At 38.1% G+C, this 15,746-nt stretch overlaps 1 protein-coding gene across 1 annotated transcript in view; it reads right to left on the reverse strand.

Annotated features, from left to right (window-relative positions):
- Positions 1–1,299: 1,299 nt before the first annotated feature.
- LOC110447656 overlaps positions 1,300–15,746 on the reverse strand; it is a 31,424-nt gene continuing 16,977 nt past the window's right edge. The window contains exons 9-17 of the mRNA XM_021493501.1: positions 11,262–11,453; positions 10,602–10,783; positions 10,206–10,347; positions 9,080–9,451; positions 8,423–8,734; positions 7,795–7,980; positions 7,438–7,628; positions 2,573–2,753; positions 1,300–1,619 (exon numbers count right to left, since the gene is read on the reverse strand). Of these exons, the coding sequence (XP_021349176.1) occupies positions 1,513–1,619; positions 2,573–2,753; positions 7,438–7,628; positions 7,795–7,980; positions 8,423–8,734; positions 9,080–9,451; positions 10,206–10,347; positions 10,602–10,783; positions 11,262–11,453 (1,865 nt within the window). The 3' untranslated portion in view covers positions 1,300–1,512. The remainder of the gene's footprint in view (positions 1,620–2,572; positions 2,754–7,437; positions 7,629–7,794; positions 7,981–8,422; positions 8,735–9,079; positions 9,452–10,205; positions 10,348–10,601; positions 10,784–11,261; positions 11,454–15,746) is intronic.

Below are 15,746 nucleotides of genomic sequence, written 5' to 3' on the forward strand. Positions count from 1 at the left end.
TTACACATTGGTTACAATTTTTGATTTAGTAAATATTCAACATGATATAAAGATAACAAAATGTATAAGATACACGTAAGAGAAAAACAACTGTTCATAAACATTAATGCTAATCCGTCAACATTAACTCATGTCAACGAAAACATTAACCACAGAACTGTAGGTGAATATCTGTCAACATAAGAAACAACAGCTGATGAGACGTATTCCTGGTCTCTGGAGGTTTACACAGCTAGGTATCCCTACACCAATCAACAGAATGGTTATGCAAATTAAGCGCTACAGGTTAAAAGAGTAGTAGCTTGATGACCCTTTTTTCATTTTCTAAAGCCTGTCAGGGTTACTGCAAAAATATGTTAACTTAATAGTTGTTAACGTTTACATTATGCAAAGGTTTGTTAAAACATTAACACTTATATAGACACATATCTGATGTTAGTTATTACAACCAATTATCTATATATTCACGAAAGTTGAAACCTCACAACCACACTGATCCCCTTGGCATTTTGCTGTTTCACAATCTTTAGGTGAATGGCTTGATGTTAAAGGAAACCGTCAAGAAATCGTTAAGATAAAACCATTCTACTGACTAGTTGTAAAACAGTAAAATGCATTGTGGATCAGTCTTCCTGTAATTTTAAATTTACGTATATTTTCCGGTCAAAATAAAACATAAATCATTAATAAGGGGACAACCCTACTGTGATAGTAGTAGTTTTCTCATTCAAATACATTGTATATACAAAGATAGTTTAGAAATGGTTCAGTTAGACCCACAGAGGGAGATACCAGTAGGCAGATAGACGGACTTGTATGCATAGTTGTGACCCTAATATCCTATAGTGAGTCGGGGACATTCAAAGGTTTTCCAACAGAAAATATTGATGAATAGGCTGACATCAAAACACTTGGTTTGAAAAAGGAAGCGTAGGACGTCTTCAATTTTCAAAAAGGCCCGTAGTGGTCTTTAGGGGGTCACCAAAAGATTGAAAGTGATCACAGCATTTCGTCCGACAATTGTGTGTATACTAATTGTACGGGGAGTAAAGGTGAGCCAGTACATATTGCTGTACAGACTGGATACGGTCACGTTAATGAACGACAATTGTATTTCATTATAGTAATAATCCACTGAAAACCAAAGAATAGGCAGATACTTTCTACGGTCATTGGGGATTAGAACAGGAAATGGTTTATAGATGAAAAAGACCAAAACACATGAATTAAAAATAATAATAAAAATGTTGAGAAGACACAATGAAAAGCAATACCGCAAATAATAAGTTTTGCAACATTTGATGAAACAAATAAGTCGACGATTTGTCAACTATATTTTGAAGGCGAATTTCAAGTATAAAACAAACCAGCTAATAATAATAAGTCATCTAATACAAAAAATACAAGAGGACGACCTTCATGAGATAATTGTTGATACGATGGAAATGACACTGGAGGAAAGTATCCATCCAACAATATAGTGGGTACCGGCCGGCGTGAATATAGTGGTCGTTAAGGTGAGAGGCGACTTATGTAGAAACTGTCATATTCCTGCCATTGATCCATGTTTTTAATGTCCTTTTCAAATTTAGCAGCGGAAGTATCTCTCTTCACTAGATCTGTAAAAGAAATGTGATATAAAATACAATGCATCTCTCTTTACTAGATCTGAACAAGAAAATGTGATACATTACAAAATGTGATATATATTACATGCACAATGTAAATATCTTTACCAGATATGTAGTACAAAATGTAATTTATGAAATATTGCATCTCCCTTTCAGATCACTATCAAAAACTGTGACATGTTACACAATAAATGTAACTGAATTATCAATCAAACAAATGAGAATCGTCCTTAACAGTTATTTCTTTACCACTCGCTCCTCTTTGCCTTGATACTTTTCAGGAAATAGTTTAAACAACTTAATCTGTTATCTGTTCTATGCAAACATATACATTACGAGTATTTTAATTGTCAGAAGATTAATCCTGAAATGGCAAAATTACAACAGGTTGTATCTGTTCGACAGTCGTTAAAGACTGCGGTCGTAAAAGAGGCCAAATCAGAATACACCGGCATACACACTTCCATGTCAAAGTGCTTATCTTGTTCATTCGGAAAACAATCAACGGAGAGAGAGATTGAGGTGGCAAAATAAACAGTCATAAACATTTGGAGCAAACTTCGTCTAATCCGATATCAGGCCTTGGCAGCAAAATGGAAGTTGTGAAGAGTTTGAAGTAGATTAATACAACTACATAATACAACTTCGATTGTAATCGGATAATACCTAAATTTCGACCAATCAGAAAGCAGTGAACGGTGGCTATCTCGTCCAAAGTGTAAATTGAAATTTTTGAGGAGAATAATTACACAAACAAAATGTATATACCAAACTTGATTTGATAAGGAGAATAACTAAATTCCGACCAATCAGATGTCAGTCTTCGTTTGGAGGATTTAAGTATATGTCAGATAAATAACATACGTACCAAGCACTGCCTACAACACTATGCTAGATAATGTTGGATCTCACTATGGGGCATACATTTGATGGATACTTACGGGACGAAGGGATCACATCGATCGTGTAAGGAGCAAGGATCTTCCGTGTATAAAGTGTACATCCGGTTGTGGCCATGTTCTGGATGAAACCTTCCACGACCGCAGCGACTGGGTTAATGCTGACAGCGTTTCTGACGTAGATAACCACCACGGTGACGTCATGGTTGTACATCATCACTGTCTGTTTAAGAAAACAAAAATGCAGTGTTATAGATAGATAGATATATATTCATTTTTGTATTTCCTCTAGGTAAAGAGATTACAAATGTTGCATTAGTTAATACACTATATTATACCATATTAATTGTCAATAATTAAAGAGAAAACAGCACAGATCATTTGCTTAAGCACTGCAAGTTTCACATTTAGTTAAATTGTTAGCAACTACTGAGTATTGACCTCTTATATAAAAATTTAATAAGCACTTTCACATGGATAAGTATGAACACTAGGTTTGATATTTCATTTACATTCATAAGCTAATATTATATATATGTACTATATTATCCATTTTAATCCTATCTTCAATAATGTCAAAGAGTTGAACACCAGTACACGTAAATGAATATTTAACACTTAATAAGGACAACTCCTGTAACTTTAGTTCTATATCAGTCATCATTTGTATTAGACCAGGAAGTATGTCGATCATAAAATGCTCCCCGTGCTCATCATTCAGCCCTGGTAAGTTTGTATTTCTTAAAATATCACAGAACTGTTTATCGTCCTCCATATGTGAGAACTGCACATAATCTGTCACCTCGAGTATATTTACAATACTGTCAAAATATATGTCACTACTTTGAAAAAGACTTGGGCATTCTATTACAAAGTGGACGCCAATATCATTTGTTTGTTTTCACATAATTTACATTTAACAATTTTCTCGCATATGTTAAAGACAGCTCTATCAGTTCACGAAATGTCCACATGAAAGTTGGGTATTTTAACCCGAGAGTTTATAATGGATGTGATCCGGCAGAATTATGAATACTAGCATAATGTCGCAAGCTATTATTTCCTGACAATATGTTCCTCCATTCCTTGAACTAAAAGTTCTTAGCCACATTTCTAACAAATGATTTCCATTGACCATGACACGGAACTTAAATATCTGGTATAAAGTCATAAAAGAAATTTTCAATATAGAATTTGCTCATTCTTTCTAAAATATTTGGAACGAAGCGGTACACACTTTCTCTACTAGCAAATAAAAAGTCGCTCAAGCGCGTTATGAAAATCATTTTCCAGATGACCTTTAAGCTAGCGCGACAAAGCTTATTCCAAAACATAAGTTTGCGTTGTTCAACTTCACTCCGAACTTCGAAAACTCCAACAGATTGGTTTGTTGTTGCCGTTGGAGATTGTTTTGAATACCCACAACATCTTCGAACAGAATACCGTAGAGTGCGTTCGAGACTTACAAAGCTAGTTTTGCGATGTCGATCCCAAAGTTCACACCCGCAAATCAGGTTTGGAACTACTATGGTTTTAATCAGCTTCATTGTGATGACAGGGTTAATACCGAATGGATGAAGACCAATACTAACGAGCGAATTTAGGGTTTTACGGCCTTTTTCTCGGGAATTAAAAATTCCTTGTGATCATATTAATTTTGACACGAAAGTAATTCCAGCATACGTTGTTTGACTTCACTGCGGAATGATATCCGTACCTAATTTGCAAACTATCTTTAAGGTAATAGGATTGTGTCACCATAGATTAGTGTTGCATTAATGTACATCAATTTAATAAATGCTGAAGTTGTGTAAAATAAATGATCAATTAACGATTAAAAATTGACATTATATAATAAAACAATATACACATAGTAATTGCATGTAAGAGTTATCTATCTTGAAAAACTTCACAGTAGTGAAATAGGTAGCCTGTTTCCTGATGTACAGAAAAATGGGCACATGTGACTCATTGATAAAAAAAAAAAACCTGAATTAATGCCTGGATTGCATTGAAATACTTTAATATTGAGAGAACACACTATTCTGTCAATAATAAACTTACAGTATTCATCAGTTTGATATTAAACATTAGAATATGCGGAAATTGTTATACTGTCTCCCTACATTGGAGTTTCAACAAGGGACGTACTTCCTACTTCCGTTTATCAATACACTCCAATGACCTTAAATCCGGCTTCTGCTTTTTCGTGAAGACCATCATCGCACTTTTTGTGGGGTTATAGTTCAGTTTCCATTTCGCGCCGTCTGACCACACCGAATCTATCTGCTTTTGGAGAAATGAGACAGACGCATTTAGAGGTGTCGTATCATCATCTAGTAAAACACACGGTATATGTACGTCACCGATATGTAGACCTAAACCAATTTTGTCCCATTCGGAAGCTAGGTTGTCAATAAATATATAAAAAAAACACTGAGAGAATTCGGCCTTGACCTACCCCTTGCATCACGTGGTATTTGTCACTGGTTTTACCATCATAAAGTACTGAAGCTGAAACGTCACGGAAAGTCTTTACTGCCAAACTATATGCCAAATTTTTTAGTTAAATCCTTTTTGGGACAGTTTGTACAATAAGTCGTTGATCCAGACACTACTAAAAGTTTTTTTGTTGTCCAGGAAAGCAACAAAAACTTTAGACGAACGTTCTAGGTAGATTAAAATAGACTTTTTTAAAGTGAAGGCGGCAGTTAAGCTACTGCATTCCTTCCTAAAACCCTGCTGCAGTCGATGAGGAAATTCTATCCGAGCACAGTTTTGCTGTATTCTCGCCTATAATACGTTCTCCAGAACTTTCTGTAGTACGGAACTCAGTGTTATGTCGCGGTAGCTGTTGACATCTAACTTGTCTTTCTTACAAACTTTAAAAACGTTATCACTTTGCAATATTTGAAGTGATTGGGGTACTTCCCGAGTTTAAAAATAGTATTGAACAATGTAACGAAAAGTCCAAGAACAGTTTTGAGCCAAATTTTATATGCTTTACAACTAGTTTACGACTTCATCAAATTGGACCGGAATATCACATGTTTCATCCAGATTACTACAACTTTCTATTTCCATGCGTTTAACTTGATCTTCTATTTCCTTTTGGAACTCAGTATGAAAGTGTGGAAGGTTGCGAGAGGTCGGTAATAATATATTCCCGCGGTTCGGAGAATAGCAGGAATTATTTGTCTTATCGGTTCGATACGGATTCTGACGAGCGTGCTTAGCCAATCGGATTGGCTCTGTATGTAGCACGTGCGATACGTGTAAGCGTATCGGGTACGTGGGTCATTTTCTAGCCGCCTTTCCAGCGCGACGGTCATATTCATATTTTCTCAGGGATCATGGATGAACAAAGGCAGAGATTTCACAGCAGGTAGGTGCGGCACGAACTCAAATTGCATACACTCAGAAAACCATTTCGAATACTCGGCTGACAAAAAATCAGTAGGGTATAATGTGCGTAGACAGTTACAAGTTCAATAAGAAAAGCTGTGAGGAGCAGCACAAATTCAACAACAAGGTTGTGGCAAAGTTGCATGAAGCTCGGCAGTCAAGCCAGGCCGGCGACGCGCAGGACACGAACGAAAAGCTTACCGAAGGTATTGATTTAATGACATACGGACACAAACTCATAAAAATGGCAGATTCCTCTGACGAGGCTAGAAAACGGTAGAAGAGTACGTCACAAACCCTATCGCTTCGGATTCCGACGATGAAAAAAGAATGGACAGGGCCAGGAGCACGGCGAATAGGAAAGCTAAGACACAGAAGCAGAAACCTCGGAGATTTCAGAAGGATCGTTTTCATCCTTATGATGTTGGCGCACGTGGGACACGCGTATCACGACAACAGGAGGGCGGGTGGTTAAGGACAGACCACCGTTGTAAAAACCTGGGACATGTTTCTATTGTGGTAACCCGGGTCACTGGAGGAGGGAATGTCCGACTGTGAGGGGTATTCCCGCGACAGCAGGGAGTGCTAATGAAAAGTTAAGTACACTTTTATTGTTTGATTAAAATGTAGATGTGGCTGATGAGTCAATGATAGTGAAGCCCGTAGTAAAGGCACATTCGGTAGTAAACACCGATAGTACAGCACGTGGTTGTGAAACACGCCCACTTTCTCCGATTGGTCAGTTGAGAGACAGTGTTGATGCATGGGTAAATACAGGTACGTGCGAGGCTGTGTTATAGGTCATTCGTCAAGGATATAAGTTGCCGTTAAAATCTCTACCATTACATATAGTTTTGGGCAACAATAGGTCCTCAAAGGATAAGCCATGTTTTGTGGATTGATAGATAACCAATCACATTCGTATTGGTTCTGTCACAGAAGTTTCGGAACAGCCTGTAGTAGTTAATCTACTGACAGTAAGAAACGTAAGCCCCGTCTCGTTTTGGATTGTAGGCACATAGATCCGTGTTTACATCAGTTTAAATTTAAATACGGGGACGCGTCTGTAGCCAGGGACATGCTCGAGGTAGGTGACCATGTATTTACATTTGATTTAAAATCGGCTTACCACCATATAGAGATATGGCCGGAGCACAGAAGGTACCTGGGATTTTCTTGGATATTAGAAGGGAGGTTACGGTATTTTGTGTTCAATGTGCTACCGTTTTGGATCGCTACGGCAGGGAATATTTTCATTACGGTCACGCGAGAGTGTGTGATATATTGGCGATCGAAAGGTCAACACGTGGTAATGTACCTCGACGGTAGCAGAATGGACATGATAGCAGGCTAGGCCTTTGTAAATCTTTGTATACAAATGGACCAGATAGCAGGCTAGGCCTTTGTAAATCTTTGTTACATATAAAGTATACCAATGGACAAGACAGCAGGCTAGGCCTTTGCAAATCTTTTTAATAACCACAATGTCGGTCAATGATTACCTTGAACGGGACCTCCGTGGCCTTCATGTCGACTTCGTCCTCGACCCAGAAAGTGACCTTGCCCTTGGCGTTGATGGCGTAAGTTTCTTCCAGGATTGACATGAGAGGAGATGGGTTATCTTCCTTAGAATAAAGCTCCTCGCTTTGGGCCTTCTGCGGGTCAGGTCGGTACACACGGTAGCCATGCGGGGCTAAATAAATATATTAGATTCTAGTCTGAAAATTACGGATATATATAAGAATCGATGACAGTTTAATCAAATTTCACTATAAAACACTTTAACTTACCAGAAATAGATAAATATATGCGAGACATTTGCTGTTTAATTACACAGTTATATGAAGTGTTAACCTTACCCAGTTTAGCATACGCGGGAGATTTATGTATGCAATGGTGACCAGGTAGGAAGCAGGCCAGCTCTTTGCTCCATCGCTTATCACGCGAGAAGAAGTTTGTGACGTCAGGATCGTCATTCAACATTGGGTACGGCATCCAGTGTACCATGTTACTGCAGTGTGTGTGCTTCATCTCGTAAATAATTCCTACAACACAACAGGACGGTTGATCAATGAAAGGATTGTTGGATTAACTCCAACGACAATGCTAGATATGAACAGCAAAATAAGGTACGTATGGAACCCTTTGATAAGAATGTTTGTTATTGTTGTAGTCTAGAGAAGATACAGCGCAGGACTGTATCCTTGACAATCGAGCTTAGTGTTTTATATAAGTAGTATACATCTATGTATTTTATATTAATTGCATAACTATAGTTTTTAAATTTACTATATATGTCCTTTATATTCGTTAATACAGCGCTCCAGAGCTGCCAGCTTAGGCTGTTTATGGATACGGCGCTAAATATATATATTATATTATTGTTGCTGTTGATGATGCTGATAATGATGATGATGATGATTGTGGTGGTGGTGTTGGCGGCGGAAGTTGTGATGTATTGAAAAGAATGATAAGACCAGCTTCTACCTTCAAGACATGTGCCACAGTCACTCAAACACCCTCTGACAGCGTCCTGGAGTTCTGAGGGGGGTTCATGGTAGATGTGATGTCGTTCAATATCCGCCCACACGAGCTCCGCCTCAGAGTTTCTATGGTCGACAGTAGACAAACAGAAGTCGGTGCTGTCATCCGGGGTACACACATCTGTCGGCGTGGATCGTTTACGTCTGCGATTCACGAGCTCCGGCAGCTTGTACAGGTAGGTTGGTGACTGTTTGAGAGGGATAACAGCAAGGTTACAGGCTTCGACTGGATCGTCCGGGTCAACAACTCGCCCCTCTGTAATGGTAAACCATAGAAAGACGAAAACATGTAATCTCATCAGTAAGTGTACATTTCTGTTAAACTAACACAACGATGACATTCAAACAATTTTTTTTGTTAAAAATATTTTAATACGTTTTGAAAGTTGTCAATTTTTGTATTTGTTAATGTCTAATATAACAGCAGATATATTAAAGTTAATTCCTTTTTTATTAAGAGTTTATGAGCTCGAAATCTAATAATGTTAACAGTAAACATGTCAACGGGATTTTTTAAAACAATGAAATACAATATATTACTTTGTTATCAAATAAGTTTGAAAGCCTATGAACCAGGTCTGTGTATATGTCAACAACCCACCGATTGCTGCCGTATGCAGAGTTTCAAGGAAGTCCTCGTAGGCGTTTTTGTCCATGCCATGGTAGGGTATGACCGCGTCGGGCGCAACCCATACTTCGAATAAATCCCGCATGTCAACAAAAACACTATCCGCATACAGCCCGAGTCCCATCGCTTCGTTTTGGAGATTGAACAGCGGTCCACACGTCTTGACGACTTCCTCCAGTAGCCGTGCTGGAGTGTTCGCAGAGGACGTGTTTTCGGCAAACTTCAGCTGCATGGCCACGCCCAGTGCGTGGGTGTTGTATCGGTCGTCTGTCGATTGGCTGAATAGGGACACTTGCTCCGGATCGGCAAGGTAACCCCTGGCAACCACAAGGTCAATTTGCTCCCCTATGATATAGAATGTGATCACAGGTTACAAAATTATTTGTCCGAAGATAATCCTTTCTAATTCAAAAGCCAGTAAATTATACGAATATACAATTTGTCGGCTTGTCTACAATGAACATAAATGAGTATTGTTGTAAGTTTTTTTGTTTTTTTAATGAGGGCCTCCCATGTGTGCAATGTGAATGCGTGAAGTGGGTGCGTGTGTTTTGGGACGCTGCGATATGTTCGTGTTTGTCTCCTTGTGGTAGCGCGAAACTGATGCCGACTTTATAGTGCTACCGCACTGAGACATACTGCCGAAGACACCCAGCAGGACACCTACCCGGTCACATTATACTGACAACGGGAGAACCAGTTGTCCAACTCCTAAATTGCTCAGCGTTAAGCATGAGTAGAAACTACCTTTTTACAGACTCTAGCAAGGTTCGGCCAGGGGACAGAACCCAAAGCCTTCCTCACAGGGGCGAATGCTCAACTGAAGGCCAAAAGTTAGGCATTGTCAAGATAGGCATTAGGAAGAAGGAAGTTGTTTAGAAAGAAGAGAAAAGACAAGATCGCAAATTTAGTCGCCTCTTACGATCATGCAATGGGGGCAGCAGGTACAATTCGTACGCCCTACCTGCATGGACTTGTTGCAAGTAAATTCTAACAACATAAAAAAATATCGATGAAATAAAATATGATATATATATATAAGCCATATCTTGCTGAATGTATTCGGTACTACTAAAAAAAAACGTCAGCGATGACTTACCGTCAGTACTGGCACGGTTGAGCTGGAACAGCAGACTGGAGTAACAGGTGGGAATGCTGGGATGTAACCGGAAGTACTGGTAAGTGTCATCCGACGACATGAACTGGTACAGGTAGGCTCCGTTATCCAACTCTGTATTACCCTTAAATAATAGATACGATCGTTGTTGCTCATAGAGTAACACGGATATGGCTCTTCCTCTACATTGACAAGTCAAACCAAAGTGCTTATAAATGAACTGATAACATGTCATTTGACACTTGTAAAAATCTTATATCCTTTATCGTTGAAACAGATGTTAACATCGAATATTTTAAATGCAGTCATCACTTAATCTTGGAGTATATCATCCAATGATATTAAAACATTTTTAGAATTCGGGAAATAAATATTTACCCGTCCTTTTCCATAAAATAGCGGGTAATTTTCTTTGTCCTCCTCCGTGAACTCCACCGGGAAGTCATAGTCAGCTATCATGGCGGTCGGAGAATCAACGGCGATGAAGGTAGCCAGCTGGAACGCGACGCTCTTCGCTGTCGTCCCGCTCATCTTCTTGACAGCTATCTCCAATTTATCACCTAAAACAGTAAGTTATTCATTGTTTCATCAATGCCAGTCAATTGAGATTAAATTCTTCAACAATTTAAAGTTGTTTGTTAAATCTTCAACAGGAATTGTTAAGTGTGAGTGCATAATACCGTGGTGTTTTGTGAAAAGATTCATATAGCACAACCAAAAAGTGTTTCTATGTGACGTTTCGATGACTAATACGGTATGTACTCTGTCACCTTCATCGTACATATGACCAGTGAAGCGTATGTACACAAAGGTGTAAAATATGTAGGAGTTGTCCACAAATCGATGTCGATTCGGCTGTAAACGTATAGTTTACACCTTTGTGTAGATACGCTTCACTAGTCATTTGTCTGATGAAGGTGACAGACTACATACCGTGCTAGTTACCGAAGCGTCACATATGAACACATTTTGGTTGTGCTACACGAATCTGTTAACAATCCATGATTACCAACCTGAAGAAAATGTTTAGAAACATACCTTTGTGTGATATGAAGTCAGCTCCGGCACAGATGGCGAAGTGACTGAGCTCCTCCAGGTTACTCGCCGTGTTGGACGAGACCAGTTGGACTACCACAGCTCGCCCTTCCGTGTGAAGGCGACTGTAGGAGGTGTCTCCAGTCGTAGCGTCGGCGTATGGTTCGTCCCAGGCCTTTAACACTTTCAGCTTATCTACAAAGAATGTGACGAAAATATAACTTCATGTACATCTTCTTACTGTATATACTGACACTAACCATGTTAGTGAAAAAGTTTTGTTTTTAGAATGAACACTTGACTGTAACTAGAGCTCTTAAAATATCTAACACAAATATCCATATAAAACAAGTTTCTATTAATATCCCTGCCGATATCAACGCAAATGGGTTACAAAAGGCTTCATGTCAAAAATGGATGCAACCGATTTGTGTTCATATCAGAATATTTACATTTGCATGGCATTGTCACTATTTAGCCTCTTTGGAAGCTGTGTCGTTGATGGGACTTTAATTACCATGCCGCACGAGACACAATTCTTAGCGTATTAATTACAACACTGACCGGAACTACAATATCCAATGTAAATAAACAGGACGGCTGCCGAAATATCGCTTGGCATTGTGAGATTTGATAATGTCATTGTAAATATATGTGCAAAATAAAAAATAAAATAAAAAACACTTTTATTACAACGAAAACAAGACCAAGGTCTGCAATATCGTACAAAATGCACATCGGTTGAAATCACCAATGCCGGCAATGGAAACAATTTTAACGCTCATGCAATTTATCAGAAATATCGTCTGTTACACTGCACTGATCAACAGGGGTTCGTTATAAATGTCTGAAATACACATATTCTATAGACCTACTGACACATATGTTACAGACCTACTGATATGAGTCACAGCACACATAAACATTCGTCATTTCAGACATTTGTAACGAACCTGTGCTCCGTCGCAAGATCACTCACTTCAAACGCTATCAGTTTCACGCGTCTCGGATCCACGGTTCCTCAGTTTCAGACGACATGTCAAATAACGATGCTGTTATAGAATCTACCGACTGTTGTCGGGTTCCCATACAATCAACAAATACATTCACGCCTGGATTCTTCACAAAATGAGCAAAGAGAAAAGTTCGAATTAACTTCCAAAAATAACTCCCTCGTGGAGGTCAAGGTCCCATTCACGGTGTTCACTGTATTTATCCATGCGCGAAATTTGTTCCGGGGGAAAATCGAAACAATTTCAAATCTAACTTTCAGCTCAGATTTCTATTGAAAAACTGGAATCACCCTATAGACATATCATACGCAATTGTATTGATACTAAATTGTGGAATAAATTTGAAGTGTTTGTTAAAATGTCAAAGTACTACTTTGTTTGCCAATCAGCACGCGACAATACGCTGTTCAAACTATTGAACGAAATTGTGTGGACTGTCGATAAGGCGGGCATTTTTAATTTTAATTATAAATTATAAGTTAAAAAAGAACATAAGAACATAATAGGCAGAGAAAACGTAAATATAAGTATTGAACTGTTTTTGTATGGTATTTATGATCTATTTGAATGACACAGCTTTGCAAGCAAACAACATAATGCGCGCTAAAACAGTTCAATGCTTAAATAAATGTTGATAAACCCGTGAATTTGTGATTTAAATATATAACGTTATACCTTTCCTAATACTTGTGGTATTGCGGTTACAATATCGGTAGTGATAACGACATTCTTGAAACAACGATAGTTTTACGTTATGCTATGCAGGATAAAACGTGACAAAAGTACACTGACCTAACAGCGTTATTAGTCATATATTTGTGTTAATATAGGGACTTGCAGCAGAACTCTATACGTTTGTAGTCTTCGACAACTGTTTTACACATGGAAAACAACGCATTATATTTGGATTCCCAGTTTTTGCGAGTGTCAACCGAACAGAGGAGGAATCTTTTTCATTCAGTCTTCCTGATGGTACCATTAGCAGAAACCTGGGACACCAAAGGAACGTAAAGGGTAGTAGGTGATACATTACATATAGGGTAGAAGGTGATACATTACATATAGGGTAGTAGGTGACACATTACATATAGGGAAGTAGGTGATACATTACATATAGGGTAGTAGGGGATACATTACATATAGGGTAGTAGGTGATACATTACATATAGGGAAGTAGGTGATACATTACATATAGGGTAGTAGGTGGTACATTACGTATAGGGTAGTAGGTGATACATTACATATAGGGTAGAAGGTGATACATTACATATAGGGTAGTAGGTGATACATTACATATAGGGTAGTAGGAGATACATTACGTATAGGGTAGTAGGTGATACATTACATATAGGGGAGTAGGTGATACATTACATATAGGGTAGTAGGTGCTACATTACATATAGGGTAGTAGGTGATACATTGCATATAGGGTAGTAGGTGATACATTACATATTGGGTAGTAGGTGATACATTACATATAGGGTAGTAGGTGATACATTACATATGTATATTGATTCTTCTCTGGTCGAGTATTTATACTAAATACGACTAATAACATTCAATATGAGTGCTCTCGAATGGAGAATGAGTTATGATCAACTGTAATATTTCGACTCTGGGTAGAAAAGAAATTACATAAACAGCTGAAGCCCTTACTATAAATATGGGTAGAAATTCCATAAACAGCTGAAGCCCTGACTATAAATATGGGTAGATATTCCATAAACAGCTGAAGCCCTGACTATAAATATGGGTAGAAATTAGATAACAGATAAAGCCCTGACTATAAATATGGGTAGAAATTACATAAACAGCTTAAGCCCTGACTAAATTACCCAACAGCTGAAGCCCTGACTAAATTACCCAACAGCTGAAGCCCTGACTAAATTACCTAAAAGCTGAAGCCCTGATTAAATTATCCAACAGCTGAAGCCCTGACTAAATTACCTAACAGCTGAAGCCCTGACTAAATTACCCAACAGCTGAAGCCCTGACTAAATTACCCAACAGCTGAAGCCCTGACTAAATTACATAACAGCTGAAGCCCTGACTAATTACCTTACAGCTGAAGCCCTGACTAATTACCTAACAGCTGTAGCCCTGACTTATTAGCTATCCAAGGACGAAAAGCTATGTTTGCATTATTTTCAAAGTGTTCATCATTAACCTTAAATGTAAAAACTTTGCTACACCTTTTCGATACATATGCAAGCAGTATCCTTTTTTATGCAAGTGAAATTTGGTGTATGCACAAAGCCCCAGAGATTGAACATGTACATTTACATTTTTGTAAGAAATAACTAAAAGTGAAGAAATCGGCCAATAACAACATGGTATATCTTGAATTGGGACCATTACCTCTAGTTTGTATGAGAAAAATTAGAATGATAAAATATTGGTTTAGGATCTTAAAATCTTAAAATTGTATCATTTCCACTTCCTATAGATTTTTCTTAAAATGTTGTAGTAAAAATGATTTCAACTGGGCTAAAGCAGTTAGAGATGAATTGAATAATCTAGGTCTTAATGATGTTTGGTTAAATCCATGTATTTCTCAGCAAAATGTGTTCTTACCATTGATAAAACAAAGAATTTTTGATCAAGGCATACCATCCCTTAGGGCCTCAATGGAAAACTCTCCAAAATGTTTATTGTATAAAAATATCATTGATTTCGGAGAATCATTACAATTTAACCTCACAAAGTATATACCAATGAAACATCGCATTTGTTTAACTCGAATCCGAACATCTATACTTTCTTTGGCTGTAGAAGTTGGAAGGTATAATACTATACCTAGAGAACGTACATATTGTAAACAGTGTAACTCTCCCTCTGAAGTAGAGGACGGATTTCATTTTTTATAAGTCTGTTCTAAATTCCAAAATATCAGATCACGTTTTATCAAAAGCTCTTACTGGAAAAATCCATCTGTGTTTAAAGCCGTTCAGTTATTGAGTGTCCATGATATTAAAGAATTGTGTATACTAGGAAAATTCATCTATGAGGCAAACAAATTAAGGGTATTATAATGGAATATGATTGTCTTCATTATCTGTATATTGTTCATGTTTTGCGTATAACATGTATTGTATACAGATGGGCCAATGGCCTAAAGTTCGAATAAAACTTGAAACTTAACTACCTAACAGATGAAGCCCTGACTAATTACCTAACAGCTGTAGCCATGACTAATTACCTAACAGCTGAAGCCCTGACCAGAGTCCTAGGTAGACATTACCTAACAGCTGAAGCCCTGACTAATTACCTGACAGCTGAAGCCCTGACCAGAGTCCTAGGTAGACATTACCTAACAGCTGTAGCCCTGACTAGAGTCCTAGGTAGACATTACCTAACAACTGTAGCCCTGACTAGAGTCCTAGGTAGACATCACCTAACAGCTGTAGCACTGACTAGAGTCCTAGGTAGACATAACCTAACAGCTGTAGCCCTGACTAGAGTCCTAGGTAGACAT

This window comes from Mizuhopecten yessoensis, unplaced genomic scaffold (assembly GCF_002113885.1).
Source record: "Mizuhopecten yessoensis strain PY_sf001 unplaced genomic scaffold, ASM211388v2 scaffold3571, whole genome shotgun sequence".
NCBI lineage: Eukaryota > Metazoa > Mollusca > Bivalvia > Pectinida > Pectinidae > Mizuhopecten > Mizuhopecten yessoensis.